The sequence below is a fragment of the Prunus dulcis genome, chromosome 2 (genome assembly GCF_902201215.1).
Source record: "Prunus dulcis chromosome 2, ALMONDv2, whole genome shotgun sequence".
Taxonomy (NCBI): Eukaryota; Viridiplantae; Streptophyta; class Magnoliopsida; order Rosales; family Rosaceae; genus Prunus; species Prunus dulcis.
In genome coordinates this window covers 13,133,853-13,150,249 of record NC_047651.1, presented here as the reverse complement: position 1 = coordinate 13,150,249, position 16,397 = coordinate 13,133,853, and the positions used below count along the sequence as shown (strand labels likewise).

The 16,397-nt window shown below is 35.4% G+C and overlaps 3 protein-coding genes across 4 annotated transcripts in view; 2 read left to right on the top strand and 1 right to left on the bottom strand.

Annotated features, from left to right (window-relative positions):
- The first annotated feature begins 2,031 nt into the window (after nucleotides 1–2,031).
- On the top strand, nucleotides 2,032–7,469 carry LOC117617178 (UMP-CMP kinase 3-like). 2 transcript variants are annotated; one of them, XM_034346460.1, is made up of 10 exons: nucleotides 2,032–2,150; nucleotides 3,346–3,409; nucleotides 3,660–3,711; nucleotides 4,135–4,252; nucleotides 4,839–4,995; nucleotides 5,118–5,198; nucleotides 5,327–5,434; nucleotides 5,562–5,633; nucleotides 6,550–6,602; nucleotides 7,147–7,469. In XM_034346460.1, the coding sequence occupies exons 2-9, from the start codon at nucleotides 3,377–3,379 to the stop codon at nucleotides 6,556–6,558; spliced, it is 630 nt and encodes a 209-aa protein (XP_034202351.1). In that variant the 5' UTR covers nucleotides 2,032–2,150; nucleotides 3,346–3,376; the 3' UTR covers nucleotides 6,559–6,602; nucleotides 7,147–7,469. The 2 variants fall into 2 exon arrangements, with proteins under 2 accessions (XP_034202351.1, XP_034202350.1); XM_034346459.1 differs by having other exon boundaries at nucleotides 6,497–6,602.
- Nucleotides 7,470–7,614: 145 nt separating this feature from the next.
- On the bottom strand, nucleotides 7,615–10,025 carry LOC117617179 (50S ribosomal protein L18-like). Its single transcript, XM_034346461.1, has 2 exons — nucleotides 9,360–10,025; nucleotides 7,615–8,063 (listed from the first exon to the last, which is right to left on the bottom strand). The coding sequence occupies exons 1-2, from the start codon at nucleotides 9,507–9,509 to the stop codon at nucleotides 7,668–7,670; spliced, it is 546 nt and encodes a 181-aa protein (XP_034202352.1). The 5' UTR covers nucleotides 9,510–10,025; the 3' UTR covers nucleotides 7,615–7,667.
- A 1,625-nt stretch (nucleotides 10,026–11,650) lies between these two features.
- LOC117617177 overlaps nucleotides 11,651–16,397 on the top strand; it is a 6,476-nt gene continuing 1,729 nt past the window's right edge. The window contains exons 1-10 of the mRNA XM_034346458.1: nucleotides 11,651–12,225; nucleotides 12,339–12,416; nucleotides 13,061–13,218; nucleotides 13,854–13,929; nucleotides 14,546–14,613; nucleotides 14,794–15,046; nucleotides 15,296–15,430; nucleotides 15,547–15,653; nucleotides 15,756–15,809; nucleotides 15,905–15,988. Coding sequence (XP_034202349.1) covers nucleotides 11,940–12,225; nucleotides 12,339–12,416; nucleotides 13,061–13,218; nucleotides 13,854–13,929; nucleotides 14,546–14,613; nucleotides 14,794–15,046; nucleotides 15,296–15,430; nucleotides 15,547–15,653; nucleotides 15,756–15,809; nucleotides 15,905–15,988 — 1,299 coding nt within the window. The 5' untranslated portion in view covers nucleotides 11,651–11,939. The remainder of the gene's footprint in view (nucleotides 12,226–12,338; nucleotides 12,417–13,060; nucleotides 13,219–13,853; nucleotides 13,930–14,545; nucleotides 14,614–14,793; nucleotides 15,047–15,295; nucleotides 15,431–15,546; nucleotides 15,654–15,755; nucleotides 15,810–15,904; nucleotides 15,989–16,397) is intronic.

Here is a 16,397-nt window from a genome sequence, read left to right as displayed (position 1 = left end):
TTTCATGTTTTTAAATGAACAACACAAAAAAGATAAATAAATAAATTTCCTATTTATAAGAAATTACCCAACCCAATCTCACCAACTAAATAATTAGCCAAACAAGTGATTTTACTAATCCCATTATTTTGGGTCCTCTTACTTCAAAATCATTTTAAAATCCCCTACTTTGAAGTCTCATCACTACAAAATAAGGGTGGAATCGGTGCGCTTACCGACCTAGATTCGAGGCATCCAAGTATCAACCAACATCTTTGGTATAGCCCAGAAACAGAACTGTCACCGCACCCTATCATGCTGGGTGTTGTCAAAAAATTTCAAGCAAGCGTTCAACATGCAAGAAGTATTATTGTTTTCAGCTCTATATATTCTTATTGCTTTTCTCATCCAATATATATCATATGAGAATAAGGTTATCATCCGGTTTAGCATTTTCTAATACCAAATAATTAGATTTGGTTGGGCCAAAAAATCGAGACCTTTAGATTGTCGATTTTTTAGGCCAAAATCTCGAGTTTTGTTGGTCGGTCTGTCAGGTTATCGGGTGAAAATCCCAACTCTACTTCAAAATATCCCATCCAAACACACCCTTAAACAATTATAACTTTATCATGATGTTAACGGAACTTTAGATCAGCTTAATGATCGATCATGCTTGGGTGTTGTCAAAAAATTTCAAGCAAGTGTTCAACATGCAAGAAGTATTATTCTTATTGCTTTTCTCATCCAACAGTCCATGGACCGCTATCTCTTATGAGAATAAAATTATCATCTGATTTAGCATTTTCTACTACCAAATAATTAGATTTGTGACATTTATAATGCTTTTCGATTTTGCGACTTAAAGACTCATAAAACATATTAAAAACTTGACAAAATAAAATACGATATATTATGTAGTTCCACTACTAATTTTACAAAACCTTTTTGGATACAAAAAACGGTAGATGGAATAAGTAGGGGTAGGGGTGGACATTTGAAATGAGGAGCCACACAATCAATATACTATAGAAGTTTGAAAGTGAGACCCTTTTTTTAGAAGTTTGAAAGTGAGACCCTTTTTTTTTTAAGGCTTATTATCACAAAACGTCCCTAAAGTTTACGAAACTATCAGATTGCATCCTTAATGTTTTTTTTTGTCATTCGTGGTCCTCAAAGTTAGCATGTATGATCACAAATGGTCCCTGCCGTTAGGTTCCGTCAAAAACTCCGTTAGTTTGCTGACGTGGCATATATGTATATCACAAAACATCCTTAAGGTTCACACACCTATCACAAATGGTCCTTACGAAATTTTTTTAATTTAAAATTCATAAAATTTTTGTTTTCTTTTTAAAATTTATGAATTATAATTATTTTAAAATATATATTAAATTTTAAATACATGTGACACTATATTATTGTAGATGTGGCTCCATATATATGCCACATCAACAAACTAATGAAGTTTTTAAAAAATAATTTAAAATTCATAAAATTTAAAAATGAAAAAAAAAAACTAAAGGTTTAGGGTTCATAAATGGTCCTCAAGATTAAAATCCTTCTATAAATTGTTTTTTCATTTATAAATAATTTTAAAAAGAAACAAAATTTTATGAATTTTAAATTTTTAAAAAAAAAATTCGTAAGGACCATTGTGATAAGTGTGTAAACCTCAGGGATGTTTTGTGATATATATGTATGCCACGATAGCAAGCTAACAGAGTTTTTGACAGACCCTAACGTCAGGGACCATTTGTGATTGCACATACTAACTTTGAGGACCATAAGTGACACAAAAAAACATTAAGGATGCAATCTGATAGTTTCGTAAACCTCAGGGATGTTTTGTGATAATAAGCCTTTTTTTAATAATCATAAATCTGAGAACTCTTTATCACCGGACTAGACCGCGATGAGAAATTTTTCCTCTTTTAAACACTACGGCTTTAGCCGTTGCAACTACGCAAACTTCCCATATTCTCCGAAATTTCCATGTTGCCCCTACCGACCAACGCGCTCAAATCAAGGTCACAAAATAAGCTCACATTCCTCCGTGTCATTGTCTTTCTCGCATTCAAAACACCTTCTCCTTCCCTTCTATTTAAGAAAAGCAGAGAGACCTCAATTCGCAATAACGTAGCTCAGATCTTCACACCCATAACCCACAGGTATGGCTTATCCTCTGTCCATGTATATCAATCTCTGAATTCATTTACGCTGCAATGGAATTAGGTTTTGATATGCATTTGTTTGATATCGATCGTTATTGCTTTTTGTGTTTTTGGCTCAGTTTTGAGTTGCATTTTATCTGATTTTGTAAATTCTGCATGGATCTGATTTGATCCGTGTTTGCTTGGTTTGGTTACGCACTGTTTGGGAGACACTAGCAAGCTCAAGCCTTTTCCTTTCTGTTTAACCATTTTTTGGTGATTGATTGTGTTTCTTTTGAATTTCAGCCTACATTTGTCAGTTTAGTGCTCGATCTGAATCTCCATGATGCTTTAATGTGTATTCACGTTGAATGATTCGATCAATTCATTCCTGTTTTTGGTTGAATTTTGGCCTCTCTGTTATCTGATTATGCTAATTCTTCTTCGATCTCAATGGTAGATATGATTGGTGTTGAATTGAATCCTGAGGAAAAAGGAGGGAAAGATTGACAATGAAATTTTGAATTTTTTTACATGTTGATTAACTTGCAAAGATAAATCGCCAAGCTTGAGCATTAGATCAGAACTAAAACTTTTGTGTTTGTTTTGCATACCGTCTTCTATTCTGCACCCGAATTGATCATTATGATTGCCGTGTTGGATCTGTGGTGAATTGAGTGAGTGAAGGTTTTGAATTGAATGATTTGAAATTTGTAATGGGAAAGATCTAGTTCTGATAAATTTTAGATTTCTTTGGAAAAATGTAATCACTTTAATGATCAAATCTATGACTTTTGTTTTGCTAATTTAATATGCATATTTTGTTGTGAAGAAAAATATAATTTAAAATTCGTTTCTGACTTGTATGGCCTCTGCTTGTATAGATCACACAGTTATAAGATTTGTTAAAAGGCACTTTGCTACATTATGAAGCCAAGTTTGGACATTTAATGGGTTATTGTGATACGCATGTCATTGACTATTTATATCACTGCGGTGACTGTCCCAACTAATATTATGACTCTTGGTGGAAAATTAATATGTTTGTATATACATATGTGCAGAAAACATATAAATGTGTGCTTAGATGTACCATGCATACATGACAGTTCTGTTAGCATGTAAATCTTTTTGCACATTCAAGAAAAAGAAATGATTTTTTTATTTGTTTGTATACCTAAAATTTATAATTGCAATGTTTTGGTTTGTGCAGATAGGTAATCAGACACGTTTAGTTGGTGCCCATGGGAACAGTTGTTGATGCTGCTGCTAAGAAGGTATACCTTGGCTTTTGTTTTTAGTATTAGAAGAGATTCTGCAATTATGCACTGCTGCCTCTGGAAATTTTGTCCAATTTAAGTTGTTATTGCATTCTTTGGTCTGTTCAGTACCAAATTTACTGAGAAATGAAATGCTTTCATTTAGTCTTCTCCTGAGAACATTATTCTGGATGATGTTTGTTGTGGTTTCAATATATATACATATTATATGTTTTATATTTATTCTGATAAATAAATCCTACTGCAGGAGGCTAATGGAAGCTTAGCTGATCTGAACCCTACAGTTGTTTTTGTATTGGGTAAGAAAAAAATATAACTTGAACTAGTAGTATCCTAATCATCCTTGTTTCTCTGAGATTTATAGCTGTTTGCTACCTGAGAGAAGATGTACTAATCTTGTTCATGATTTTAATTGCTGTTTTTGCTTTTTTCTTAATAGTTCAGGGAAAACGTGTGCATGATTTAAAGTCCTATCTCAAAGCAATGATCTTTAAGTATGATCGATAGGCATTTTAGTTTTTATTTCAATTTACCCTGGTATGGGAAGACTAATTACTGAAATGATCATTAGGTTTGTTTACTAGCGGTGTTTTATTTATACATTCTCTTTCTGTTTTTTTACTAGCTATACTAAAGCCTCCAGCCATTTCTTTGGTACCACTCCTCTCTTCTTTTGAAGTATCTATGGTGTCTTTTACCAGTTGTTTCTTTTGATTGCCTAGGTGGCCCTGGCAGCGGAAAGGGTACCCAATGTGCAAACATTGTTCAGCACTTTGGGTATACCCATCTCAGTGCTGGTGATCTTCTACGAGCTGAAATCAAATCTGGTTCTGAAAATGGGTATGGCATATCTGTCTTATAACCTAGACAAATATTCATTTTGAAATAATCTCTCTTTACGGAAACATGCATCTCAAGATTAAGAAAGATGCTTCAAGTGTAATTAAGATTGAAGTCTTAAAATCTCACACCCTCACACACATATGCATTTAATTCCTGGGATATTTAGCTTTCCAATGTTTTAATAGTTGTGTAGTCTACTATTTGCGCTGGATAGTTATCTCATTTTATGGTAGTGGGTTATATGGTGAATTCAGTAAAAGATATGTCCAGTTTCCATGGATTCATAGTCAAACAATAGCCCCTCTTATATAAGATGAGGTGCGAGGTTACTCAACGGGTAAGGTTAATAAGGTTGAGGATGGTTGCCTTTGTTGTGTACACTGGTCCTTGTAACACCATTTGATTAAGAATGAGCATGCTTGGATTGTAATTAGTCTTTTCCAATTAAGCCAAACATTAGAAAAAGTGTTTGCACAAAAGTGTCTTATTTTATGCCTTTAAGTTGAGAAATGATTGCAAACTTAGGTTGGACCTTGTATTCCCATGAAATTGTTTACATCTCTTCATGTAACAACACTGACAGGACCATGATTTCAAATATGATTAAAGAAGGAAAGATTGTTCCTTCCGAAGTAACAATTAAACTTCTTCAGCGAGCAATGCTGGAAAGTGGTAATGACAAATTTTTGATTGATGGGTTTCCTCGTAATGAAGAAAATCGTGCCGCATTTGAGGCTGTGGTAAGCCCTTTGCATACGTTTTCCTCATGATTTTAACTGTAGCTTTTGGTAATTGAATATTTTTTCAAAATGATTGATTTACTTGTTGAAGCCTATGCCAAACTCTGTTAATGGTTCTGCAGACTAAAATCGAGCCTTCATTTGTCCTGTTTTTTGACTGTTCTGAAGAGGAGATGGAGAGGCGCCTCTTGGGTAGGAACCAGGTTGGAAAACTATGAGTTCTCCTTGTAAAGGATTTTGTACACTGTCTTAGTATGATGCTATTTTCTATTTTTGGTTTTCCAAATAAGTATGTTGATTTTCTGAATTTTTTTTGTTGGGGGCAATGAAGGGAAGAGAGGATGATAACATAGAAACAATAAGGAAGCGATTTAAGGTTTTCCTAGAGTCTAGTCTCCCTGTGATAGAGTACTATAACTCCAAGGGGAAAGTTCGGAAGGTAATTTTTCGATTTGTTTTACTTTTCCTGGCTTTTATGTCACTACATTGTATATTTAGTTATAATAATTCGTGTTAACCATATGTTCTTTCATGTTTGTTGAGATCACTGTTGTTTTCACCCTCAGATTGATGCTGGAAGGCCCGTTGAAGAAGTTTATGAGTCAGTAAAAGCTATTTTTGCCCCAAAAAATGAGAAGGTAATGGGCCATTGCCATGCTTTGATGAAATGCTTAATCTTGTTCTGGATGTAATGGTTTAAGATATGATAAGGGAATTTGTAGATGCTGTTCAATGGGAGTGTATTGTCTTCCTAGTGTGGTTTTGTAAATATAACTGGTGAACTAAATGCTTCAGATAGTAAGCTTTATTGGCAGCCTATATTGGGAAACCAACTTCATTAGATAACAAAAGGGGACATTTGAGTTTAACGTTTTATGAAAGTGAAGGAACTTTTTAGAATTACAAATGACCTAAGTATGATGTAGTTTAATGTTGACATATGTTTCCTTATCAGTTATGGCAAACCAAATTGATCATGTAAGACAAGAAATCATCAGAATGTAGCTACAGTCAGAAGCATAGCCTGAAACAATGCAACTTAGAACATAGTAGGAACAGCGTATGTGTGCATATGCCTGTAGTTGGAGGTTGGGATTTAAAACAATTGACCAGAAATATTTGAGGGCAACTGGCTAGCTAAAACCAAACAGGAGGGGTAAAAAAAGGAACTGAGAGATTTCTCACACTTCAGATCAAGGGCAGAAATTTGTTTGACATGTTTTGATATGGGTTTGAATTTGAAAGTGATGGGTTGGGTAAAAAACTATGAACTGCCTGTAAAAATAACTTGAACTGTACCAAGAAGGGAAATTCAAGATATGCTAGTCTCTTTTTGTAATTTTCTTTCCTGTGGAATCTTAGCATGCAGTTGCTCATCCGTACATTTTCCCTTGTCATGGACGTTAACCTGGATTGCACCAAGAAGAGAATCTAGATATGCTAGTTTTTCATCAATTTTTTTCCTAAATAATTTTGTTTGCCTGTGGAATCTATCATGCAGTTGACGAAGTGCCCATTTTCCCTGTCATTGATGTTAACTTTTTCGGTTTGCAGGCTGATTAATTGCTGCAAGTATGTCCAAGATTTCAGATCTTATGTCTATTGAGGTAAAACCTTCATTTTGAACCACAAAAATAACAGTTTACTCGGGGTGATATCACCTGGTTTTAATTCTGTGCAAAACCTTCAATCTGCACATAAGCACACATTCTCTTTTTATATGTTACATTTAGGACCAGGAATCTCAAAATTAGATATAGAAATAGAAAAAGAATGGAAGATGTTCTCATGTGACCCCACATGACTGGAATAAAGGTAGCAATGATGTTGATGATGTTGGGTTTTCCATTTAGGACCAGGAATCCGAACTATTCGGATCACTTTTAGGGTTGACAATCTTCATTGAGATTAAAAGTAGACACTCAAGTTTTGTTTGTAATCTTTGGCCTAACAAAAAAACTTTGTTCACAATCAACTGCTTGGCAAACTGAGATGCCTGAGCAAAAACATGCCGCTGACATTCAAATGCCTGTGTTTAATTCGAGTAGCCTGCACCATCACCTCAACATGCGCATGCACACAGGCACTCTCACTATTTAACCTATGCAAATGTTGACATGTTTTTATCTTTTTATGGTGTCTTTCTTTCAGGCGATGCAATTGTTGGCTGCATATATTGTTTTCTTTTGAGGGTTTTATTCTTGGTGCTTACATATTATAGAATGTATTCTAGACACGTGAGGTGTATGCCTCTAGTCTTATGTTGGTGATTGTGTTCTAATTTTAAGATTTATAGTAATAATTATGGCAATAATCTTCTGTTTCAAGTGTTATAAGTAGCTATTCATCCTTTACCCCCTTTTGCTTCTTGTGGGATAAAGCGCTCGAATTAGAAAATTTGATGAAAGACAGCAATTAAAAGAGAGGAAATTTCATTGAGAATGATTGTTTGCAAAGATGCATTGTACGTGTAATTTTCTGTGTTCCTTTGGGATGGGTTGATAATCAAGGAAATGATTGATTTTGGGTAAAGTTCAAATTTGAATTCCTTATATCGTTAAAGAGAAAAAAAAGTAGATTAAAGTTAAGTTAATGGTTTTTAAAGTAACACTTAAACTAATGTACATGTTAACTTTACCACAAAAATGAACTAGAACTGATTCTCACAGGTTCTAAACAAACATGATTCCGTTCTCCTTTATGGTATCAAGTACAATTCCAAGCCTACCCTCAATCCTCTCATTCTTTTTGGGCTCAAAAGACATTGCAAATACATCAGCATCCTTGCACCTCTCTGCGATCAGGTTTCCTATGACTCGACACGCATCGTTGTCGACAAGTGACGTCAATGAATACCTCAAATCCTTGGAATTTGTGCTAGCCACGGATATCACTTTGCTGGTACCCCGGTGCATCACTTTGGCATGGATAAATCGTTTTGAAAAGAAAACATCCAGTAAAAATGGCCTCATGTACATATCTGTCCTTTGCGACCATGATTTCCTATTAGGTCTTTTTGCAGCCTCACCTCGAGATCTCCTGGTCCATGCAGCTCGAATGAAGGAATCCTGCGAAACAAACACGAGCACTTTGAAATCTTTTCCTCCATTTCACTGGTTGAAAGTTTAACTGAGGAAGAATCATGACTAGTGCAATCTAAACTAGCCCTGATGTAGGACATAATAACTATAATACAATTTAAAGACTTCTACTTTGTTGTAACCATGGAAAACAAAGACTTTCTACTTTGTGAAGGGGGGTTAGAACCAAAAATTGGACAATTTATAAGTATAAGCTAAGTATGTCCTTCAGTTTAGTCATGCAATTTTATATTTTGAGGTGCACAAAAACAAACCCTAAAATAGGCAATTAAGTCTTGCAAGGTATTAAGAATCATAACTCATTGAAGTCACTTCTAAATGAACCCTTAAAAAAATGAAATAATTAATGTAATTAAAGTGATATCAACCTAAAAGAACTTAGATTCTCCAGTCCAAAAAATAAACATTAATTTCACAAATGGACAGCTAAGCTTCTACTGTTAAGCACAACATTATTATGTCATATTAATCAGTTCCTCTTGCATTCAAAAACCAACTAGTTGAATTCCACCATAGCTCATTGTCCAAAAGATTAAGCTCAATCCCAGTCGTGTATAGCCCGGTTGGTTGAACTCTTCCACTTCCACCCATGTGGACAGAGGTTCAAAACCCCTAGGCAACCAATGAATATTTGTGTAAACCCCCCTCCCCCAATTGCTTGTACGAAAAGAGATTAAGCTCAAACGTGCCAAAACCAACAAATACCCTTTAGCTACGCAGCACAATTAGGACTTTATGAAGTAAATTGGTTCATAACCATCATAAACATAACGAGATAATTTGAATACTAGCCAGTCTTCAAAATATGACAGCCATAAAAGAAACCACTACTTATAGCTAAGTCCCACACCTTTTATTCTCCTAGTCATTTCAGCAAACACCTTAGCTACATCAATTGAAATCGAAGTGGGCATTCGCGAAATTATAATCCTTCTACACAGCACATAACCATTCTATAAGAAATCAAGCAAAATATCTTTTCTTATTATACACAAAATAGAATTGGGTCAGTCCCTGTTAATTAAGGTGACAAAAAAACCTACGACTTTCTCATCACATTTAAAACAGTCATTTGGGTTTCCTACAACAGATGATTCAGTCCATATGCATGCAATCACAACTTCAGAAAATCAATGTTCATGAACAATTCCCAACATTTTTCTCATGACAAATATTAGGATTAAACAAGAAAACAAGAAAAGTAAACTTAAAATAAGACAAGAAATAGAAAGTGAAAGTGAAAGTGAAGTAATGGAAACATGCCTTGTTGTGCGTGTGAAGGGAACTAGGAGGGGCTGCGATGCAATTGAAGGAGATGCCAAGCTTGGGAAAAGAAGAAGCCCATGAGAGCCGAGCGGGTTTCACTGAACCACATGGATTTGACAAAAGAGGAGGAGCTGATATGCAGGCCATCTTAAGTTTTCTTTTTAGGAACTTTCTTACAGAGACGATAATATACTAAATTCACACACACTACACTGATTCTAGGATTTGAACCCGTGACCTTATTATTCCAAATCACTAGCATTTAAACTCATTGTCGCCCTTTGTGGTGCTCGAACAGACGACCGGAACGATAAAGGCTTGCGCTCTGCCAACCCTAAGTTCTTAATTATCTACTTCAGAACCCTTGAAGGAGGTAAAATCATTTTGCGTGTATTACTCTATTAGTTTCGCAAAGAAGTTTCCCACATTACCAGACACAAGTGAAATTCGAAAGCGAGAGAGAAAAAGAAAAAGGAGACGATGAACGACTCGAACTCTGAAATCTCCTCAATGAAATGAAACCCAGCAACAATAATAATGCTGCCGAGGTCACAAAGCCTCCTTTCGTACCAGCCAAAGACGACACCAAACCTGTGCTTCAAGACCCAGTCAGTTCTCTCTCTCTCTCTCCAATACAAAAATGAAGGTTTTTCTTTTTTCGGTTTGATTTTTAATATTTGGACTCTTTTTTTATTTTTTATTTTTTTATTTTTGCGGTTGGTAGATACTGAGGTCCGATCCGATTGAGACAGAGGAAGCTGTGCTTCGGTTGCCTACACTTCCTATTAACAGATCAAAAAATCCTCAACCCAAAATGATTTGAGATCTTGTTGTTACTCTATGGAGAATGAATGATGAAGTCTGAATGATATTAAATGGTTCAAGATTTCCCTTTATATTACTTTTTTATTTTTTTTCTTATTAATGTAATATTTTTCTGGGTGAAAAAGCTCTTCTTAATTCCAGTGTTAATTGCCATTTAATTTTTGTTGGGCAAAACGCAGAGTTTTTATTTTATTTTTATACATGTTGATTTTGCATCTTCGTTTGGTAGCATTACAATTTCAATATATATTTTTTGATCATTTTATATTATGATAAATTAGTAATTCAATAAATAATTTAGTAATAGAGTGTATTTAGTTCATTTTAGAATTCATTTAATAGCACCCTATAATAATTCAACCCTCCATTTGAATGAAGGAAAATAACTTGAGATTTAGCTAAAAGTTGGAAATTGAAGAGGATAAATTGATTTTCCATTGTTTGGCGACGTAAGTATGGAAATTATTAAATGAAGCGTGGAAAAAATCATGAAAATTAGATATCAAGATTTCCAAATTTAATTTCCGCCAAAAGAGACTTCATTTCACAATTTCAATTGAGCATGAATTCGTTTTTTACAATAATTTTTGTCATTTAAAAAATTCGACATGTATAAATTCAAAAACTAAAATGATTAATTACCAAAAATTATAAAACAATAGAGATCTAAATTTCATCATTTAAAAATTCTATGCAATTTTCAATTTCTTCATCCAAACATAGGGCAAGTAGTGAAAACTAATGCCTTATTCATCTAAACAATTATAAACACCCAATGTATGGGTCCATTGAGGAATACATGCAAAAGTAAAGTGAAATGTACAAAATCGATAAGAAAGATAGAGAAGAAACATGTCTTCTTCGTTGGTCGAAGATCAAAGATTCTAATGCAACTACTACATCTCCAAGCCTTAACACTTAATGAAGGTGATAGACTGCATAATTTAGGAGTATTGTCATGTCAACAAATAAGTGTGAAAAAATCGACTCACCCTTAATGAAGTTGATAAATTGCATCGGCATTGATCAGTTCGAACCGGAAGGCCCCAAGTCTTGTAATCAAATCCAACATGCCCATAATTAGTTATGGTAAACCCTAATAAGTTATGGGAGGCTCGAATCAGGTTTGGTAAACTCTAATTAGGTCCGCCAATATTCGAATCAGGTAGAGAAGCCTAAGCCAACTCCAAAAATATTGTCAAGATACCAAGCCCAAGTTCGTTCACAAGGAATTGGGAAGACACCAACATGTCTAGACCTCCCAACATCTCTTTAAGAAGGAACTAATCCTAATTGAATCGCAACATTTTTAATAATTCGGATTAAAACCTGAAAAAAAAAAAAAAAGGAGTATTCGGGTTGACCCGACCAAATTTACCCTTTTAAGTGACAAGAATTACCTCTCTTGTTGGCACGAGAGAGAACTTGTACACAATGAAAATGTCGTCCCCGAATGACACACGTGGCGCTTATGCAGATCTACCCAGTGTACCCAAAATCAGGAAGAAGACTGCTCGCATCTACCAAAAACCGAAGTGACAAATTAGCAAACAAAAACAGACTCTCCCTGTCCTCTGTGTCTTTGCTGCAAAGAGGAGGAAGAAGAAGAAGAAGAGCAATGGAGGACCAACTGAAACGCTGTCGTTTCCCACAATTCGTGCTCCAACCTCCACTCTGAGAGAGAGTTGGGCTTTCAGCTTTTGCTTCGTCAAGATCCACGAGGAAGAAGAATTGGAGAGAAAACAGAGCCAAATGTTGCCGCGCAGGTTATCCGTCATTTTTGGAGGCCTAGGTTCCGACACGAACACTGTGACTAACGAGCTCTTGCCCACTCTTAAGGTCCAAACGGATAAGGAGGTCTACAGGCCCGGCGATCCCATTATCATCACCATAGAGATTTCGAACCCTAGCAGCAATGACGGTACGGCTTATTCGCTCTTGATCGAACGTCTGGGGTTTGAGATTAAAGGGATTGAGAAGCTCGATTCCCAGTGGTTCGCCACGCAGAAACCCACGTCTGGATCTAAACAGAGAAGAGGTAGCCAAAAACAAAAAGAAGAACACATTGAATAATTTGGTTTCTGTTTCAGTGATTTTGGAATTTATTTGTGTTTTCGTGTTTTTTTTTTTTTGGTTACATGAAACATGTAGGTGAATATGTGTTCATGGAATGCTCCACTCAAGCGCTGGTGACGAATCAGATTGTTTCCCCCGGGGCCAGGAAATCATGTGAGGAAAATTTGTTGTTTGTAAGATTGTGTTTTAGTGTAACTTAAGATGCTTTGTTTAGTAGTTTTGAGTCGTAGGTGTTAGGATTTACATGGAGAAAGTGTCAATCTTGAACAAGTTTAGTGTTTTTGTTGTTCTTAGAGTTTCTGACTATTTTCTAAATATGCCTCGTCTTTTGACGGCCAAATGCATTTCATTGATGAAACAATCAAATTGGCTTCTAATTGCTAAAGGATCAGTTTTTAGAATTGATAGTATACTGAGCTAGATGATGAAGAAGTGGGCCTTTCTTCCAAAATAGCACATTACATTCAACAATGTCACACCTCTCTTAGCCAAGAATTTAACCATGATGTTCAGAAATCATCCTCTGTCTTAATCAACTGGAAACCTGGTCAAAGGATAAAGCAGAGGTTCAAATTAGGCTTTTGCCTTTTGTTGTCAGATGAGTGGTAACATGAGCCTGATCTGTTGTTAAAAAATACGAGGAATCAATTCAGCTGCATATTTTCTTTTTCATTCCAAGGAAGGATGGTGATGTCGAGCCTTTAGCTTGCCTATCTTAAGAAAGAGCTTTTGGGTTGGATTTGCTTTCAGTATCGACTCCAAATTTTCTTTCTGTTAATATTCAATGTTTTCTGCAGACGTGGTGCGGTCATTCCTGGCTAGCATTATACCACCATCATATAAAGGTGCTACCATTCGCTATATGTACTATGTTAGAAGTACAATGTCTGGCCAATGGCTGATACTGGAAAATGCTCATTCTCGTGGAGAATCAGTCAAAGATTTTCCTGAAATGGTTGGTTTTCCTTAACTTTCTCTGATGGATGTTGACATGAAGTTTCTCCTTTGTGATGGATTTCTGCACTGCTCTAATTTAGATTATATTTTCTGCTTCTGATGCACCATAGCTTACTTATATTTTTCTCTGATTAACAAACTTTGTCCTTTAATAAACTTTCCACATGATGATGTTGATTGAGAAATGGGCTTGTTTGGTGTCCTTGTGTTACATCCTCTGAAGCATTCTTTGCTAAATTTGTATGGTAATTTTCGGACTGTTAGCTAATCAATTATAAGAATGGACTTTTTTTTCAAAATATACCGAAGGCTTATATGTAGTTATCAGTATATGTGGGAATCATATACTTTTTTCTTTTCCTCCAATTTCTTTTAAGCTTATGTTTTTATAAATTTTCATCTTTTTGGTAAATATAATGAACTTGCTTATCCGTCGTTGTCATTATCAAACATGTGCAATCAGATGCTTGCACCATAAATACAAGCGTAGAGGTGCATGTGTGTGTGTGTGAACACCTGCTTAGGTAGATATTGGTAAAAGACCCTTGCCCTTACAGGCTAGTCTCTTTCTTTGTATATTTACTGATATGTCCACATTTTGATTTCTGAACCTCATCAACTTTAATCATTCAGGAGGCTCGTGTTCCAGTACAAGTATGGGTCACTCAGAAAACCAGTGGCTTGGTGATGGAAGAAGGCCAAAGTGATGGTGAGTTTCCCTTTGGTCAATATAATTCTGATATAGCATCTGGCTGCTAGTTTAGTGGTTTTGATCGTAACTTAACAGGGATCATAACCAAATCGTAAAATCGCATGCATCAAGCTCTCAAAATTTATTGCATTTGAGGATTCTTGTGCATCTTATGAACAAAGCAGATCATTCATCAATAGCCTGTTTGCATCTTTTTTGTACTAATTGAAAAGATAAAGTGGAGCCATTACAATAAATTTTAGTTGTCAAATTGCTGATGGGCTAGAATCAATATGAGAAAAAAGTGAATATTCCTGTGTCAAATTTAACTGTAGGTAAGATCTCCTTTGTTTGTGTAAGAGTAATTGGTTTGTGTGTTACACTGTATGAATGCTGCAGTTCAAGTTCTACTGGGCGGCAGACATGTCCTTGAAAATTGCTCATATTTCTTATAGTAATTTTTCGTCTTTTTCAAGTAGTGATTGGCATACCTGTAAAGTGTAAACATACTTATGTTCTAAATTTAGTCTATTTTTTCAGTTTTTGCATCTTATAATTTAGAAGTATTTTCGGCTGTCTTAATTTCCAGTCATGTTAGATAATATTTTGAGACCAGCCAATTATATATTTTCAGGGATTGTTCCTTCTGCAACCATCCAAATGGATATGTTTTGGAAAGAGATGGATGCAGACTCTGATTGGGTAGGCTCTTAATACCACAATATCTTTTTTCATTTATATGTTCCTGGGAATTCTGTTTCTTTCTTTTCAAGCATGCAGAGGCATTACAGAGTTATTAAGCAATGTTTGTCTCTAGGAGTTTCAAAATAACGGACATGATCCATTTGATCCTTTATAAGGCGGAACTAATTCCTCTTACAGGTGAGAGCAAATGATACAGATGATGGGGTTGAGGAAGGCTATGAAAGCTCAAGGGATGAGATCTCATCTGTTTCTTCATACAATCCCATGAAAGAACATATAAACAGAACCTTCGGAAGTTCACTATCCTTGCAATCAGCAAGGTCTTCGAATAAGGATAGCCCATATCTTGAAGGAGAGCGCACAAGTTTATCTTCAAATCTAGCACTCCCACAGCTCTCTGTGGCCGAAGTCTTATACGATACTGGCGCTGGTAAGTTATATGACCTAGAAAAAGCTTCAAGTCCTATATATTGAACTTCTTATCGTTCTCATTTCCAAAATAGTTTCTATGTCGTTTCACCCATTGTGTTGAGTTATTGTGATATTTTTGTTTTCTTTTTTTGTTCAGTTACTATTGCAATTTCTTCAGAAATTCCTGTGAGAAGAAACCATGTTTTTCTATTTTCTTACAAGTTTCTGAAGATTATATTTCTAAGTCACAAGTTACTTTTGCAAACAGATCTTTCATTGCCCCTGAATTCATCTGCTATTGGCTCCCCAAGCCAGCAACAGAAACTTACAAAGCGCCTTTCTTTGGATGATGAAGCAAGGGCATCTTCTTCACCAGACTCTGGAGCTGTTGAAACATTAGCATGTAAATGAATGCACTTCTTTTCCTTCTTATATATCTCCAATGCTGTGATTTCTGTTTGTGTAGCAATAATTTTCGTGTCTCCATGAAAACTAATTTTCTGCAAATATTTTCTGCAGCAGAAGGCTTTAGTCGAGGGAGGTCATACAATATCCGGCTGGATGATCAAGTTCTGCTTAGATTTTCCCCAAAAAATTCTGATTCTAATTATTACTTCAGTGATATGGTAATTTAATTTCTCTATATATTGTCTTATGCCTGATTTGAATCATTATTGTTTTTCTGTTTGTTTGGGTTGTAAACTTTTCAACATCTCTCCATGAAATAGATTGGTGGGACTCTTACTTTCTTTCATGAAGAAGGAGCTAGAAGGTGCCTCGAGGTAGTTGAGATATCACAAATAATTTTGAAATCATTTTCAGTGATATGTGAAATGTATTCAGTTATCACTGCCTCATGGGAGGCTTTGTTTTTCAGGTTTCTATAACGTTGGAGACTTCGGAAACTATTAGTCGGCGATTTGTCCATCCTTCTCGGAAGAATTCCCCCACAATTACAAAGGTATGGCCTTTTGATTTCAANTGTCAGTCGAGTGATAAGTGCAGCAGATTGGTACCTAGAAATTATTACATCTTTCCAATCTCGATTCCGATATGTGTTTCTCAAAGTTTGAATAATAACATAATGTTCTTGCCTTTACTGGTATTTGAATCCAAAAAATGAGGCTGTTTGAGCATGGTATGGGACATAATATACTGATACATTGAAATGGAAAATGATAAAGAGGGCGTATCAGTACTAACCGCTCACTTGGGTTTTTTTAAAAATATTATTTGTTATTGGAAATTAAAACCACCTCCAATTCGCTTAAATCAGTTTCCTCAAGAAACCTAAACCATAACTTCAGTGCAACTGGACAATGAAGGTATGCGGGTTCAGACATTATTAGGTCTACACAAGGCTTTTGGCG

Excerpts from the sequence above, each read along its gene's own strand:
- LOC117617178 (XM_034346459.1), top strand. The coding sequence starts at position 3,377 with ATGGGAACAGTTGTTGATGCTGCTGCTAAGAAG. Across the intron at positions 3,410-3,659 it reads TTGATGCTGCTGCTAAGAAG|GAGGCTAATGGAAGCTTAGC; the intron begins GTATACCTTGGC and ends ATCCTACTGCAG. Across the intron at positions 5,435-5,561 it reads CCAAGGGGAAAGTTCGGAAG|ATTGATGCTGGAAGGCCCGT; the intron begins GTAATTTTTCGA and ends TTTCACCCTCAG.
- LOC117617179 (XM_034346461.1), bottom strand. The coding sequence starts at position 9,509 with ATGGCCTGCATATCAGCTCCTCCTCTTTTGTCAAATCCATGTGGTTCA. Across the intron at positions 8,064-9,359 it reads CCCTTCACACGCACAACAAG|GATTCCTTCATTCGAGCTGC; the intron begins GCATGTTTCCAT and ends TTTGTTTCGCAG.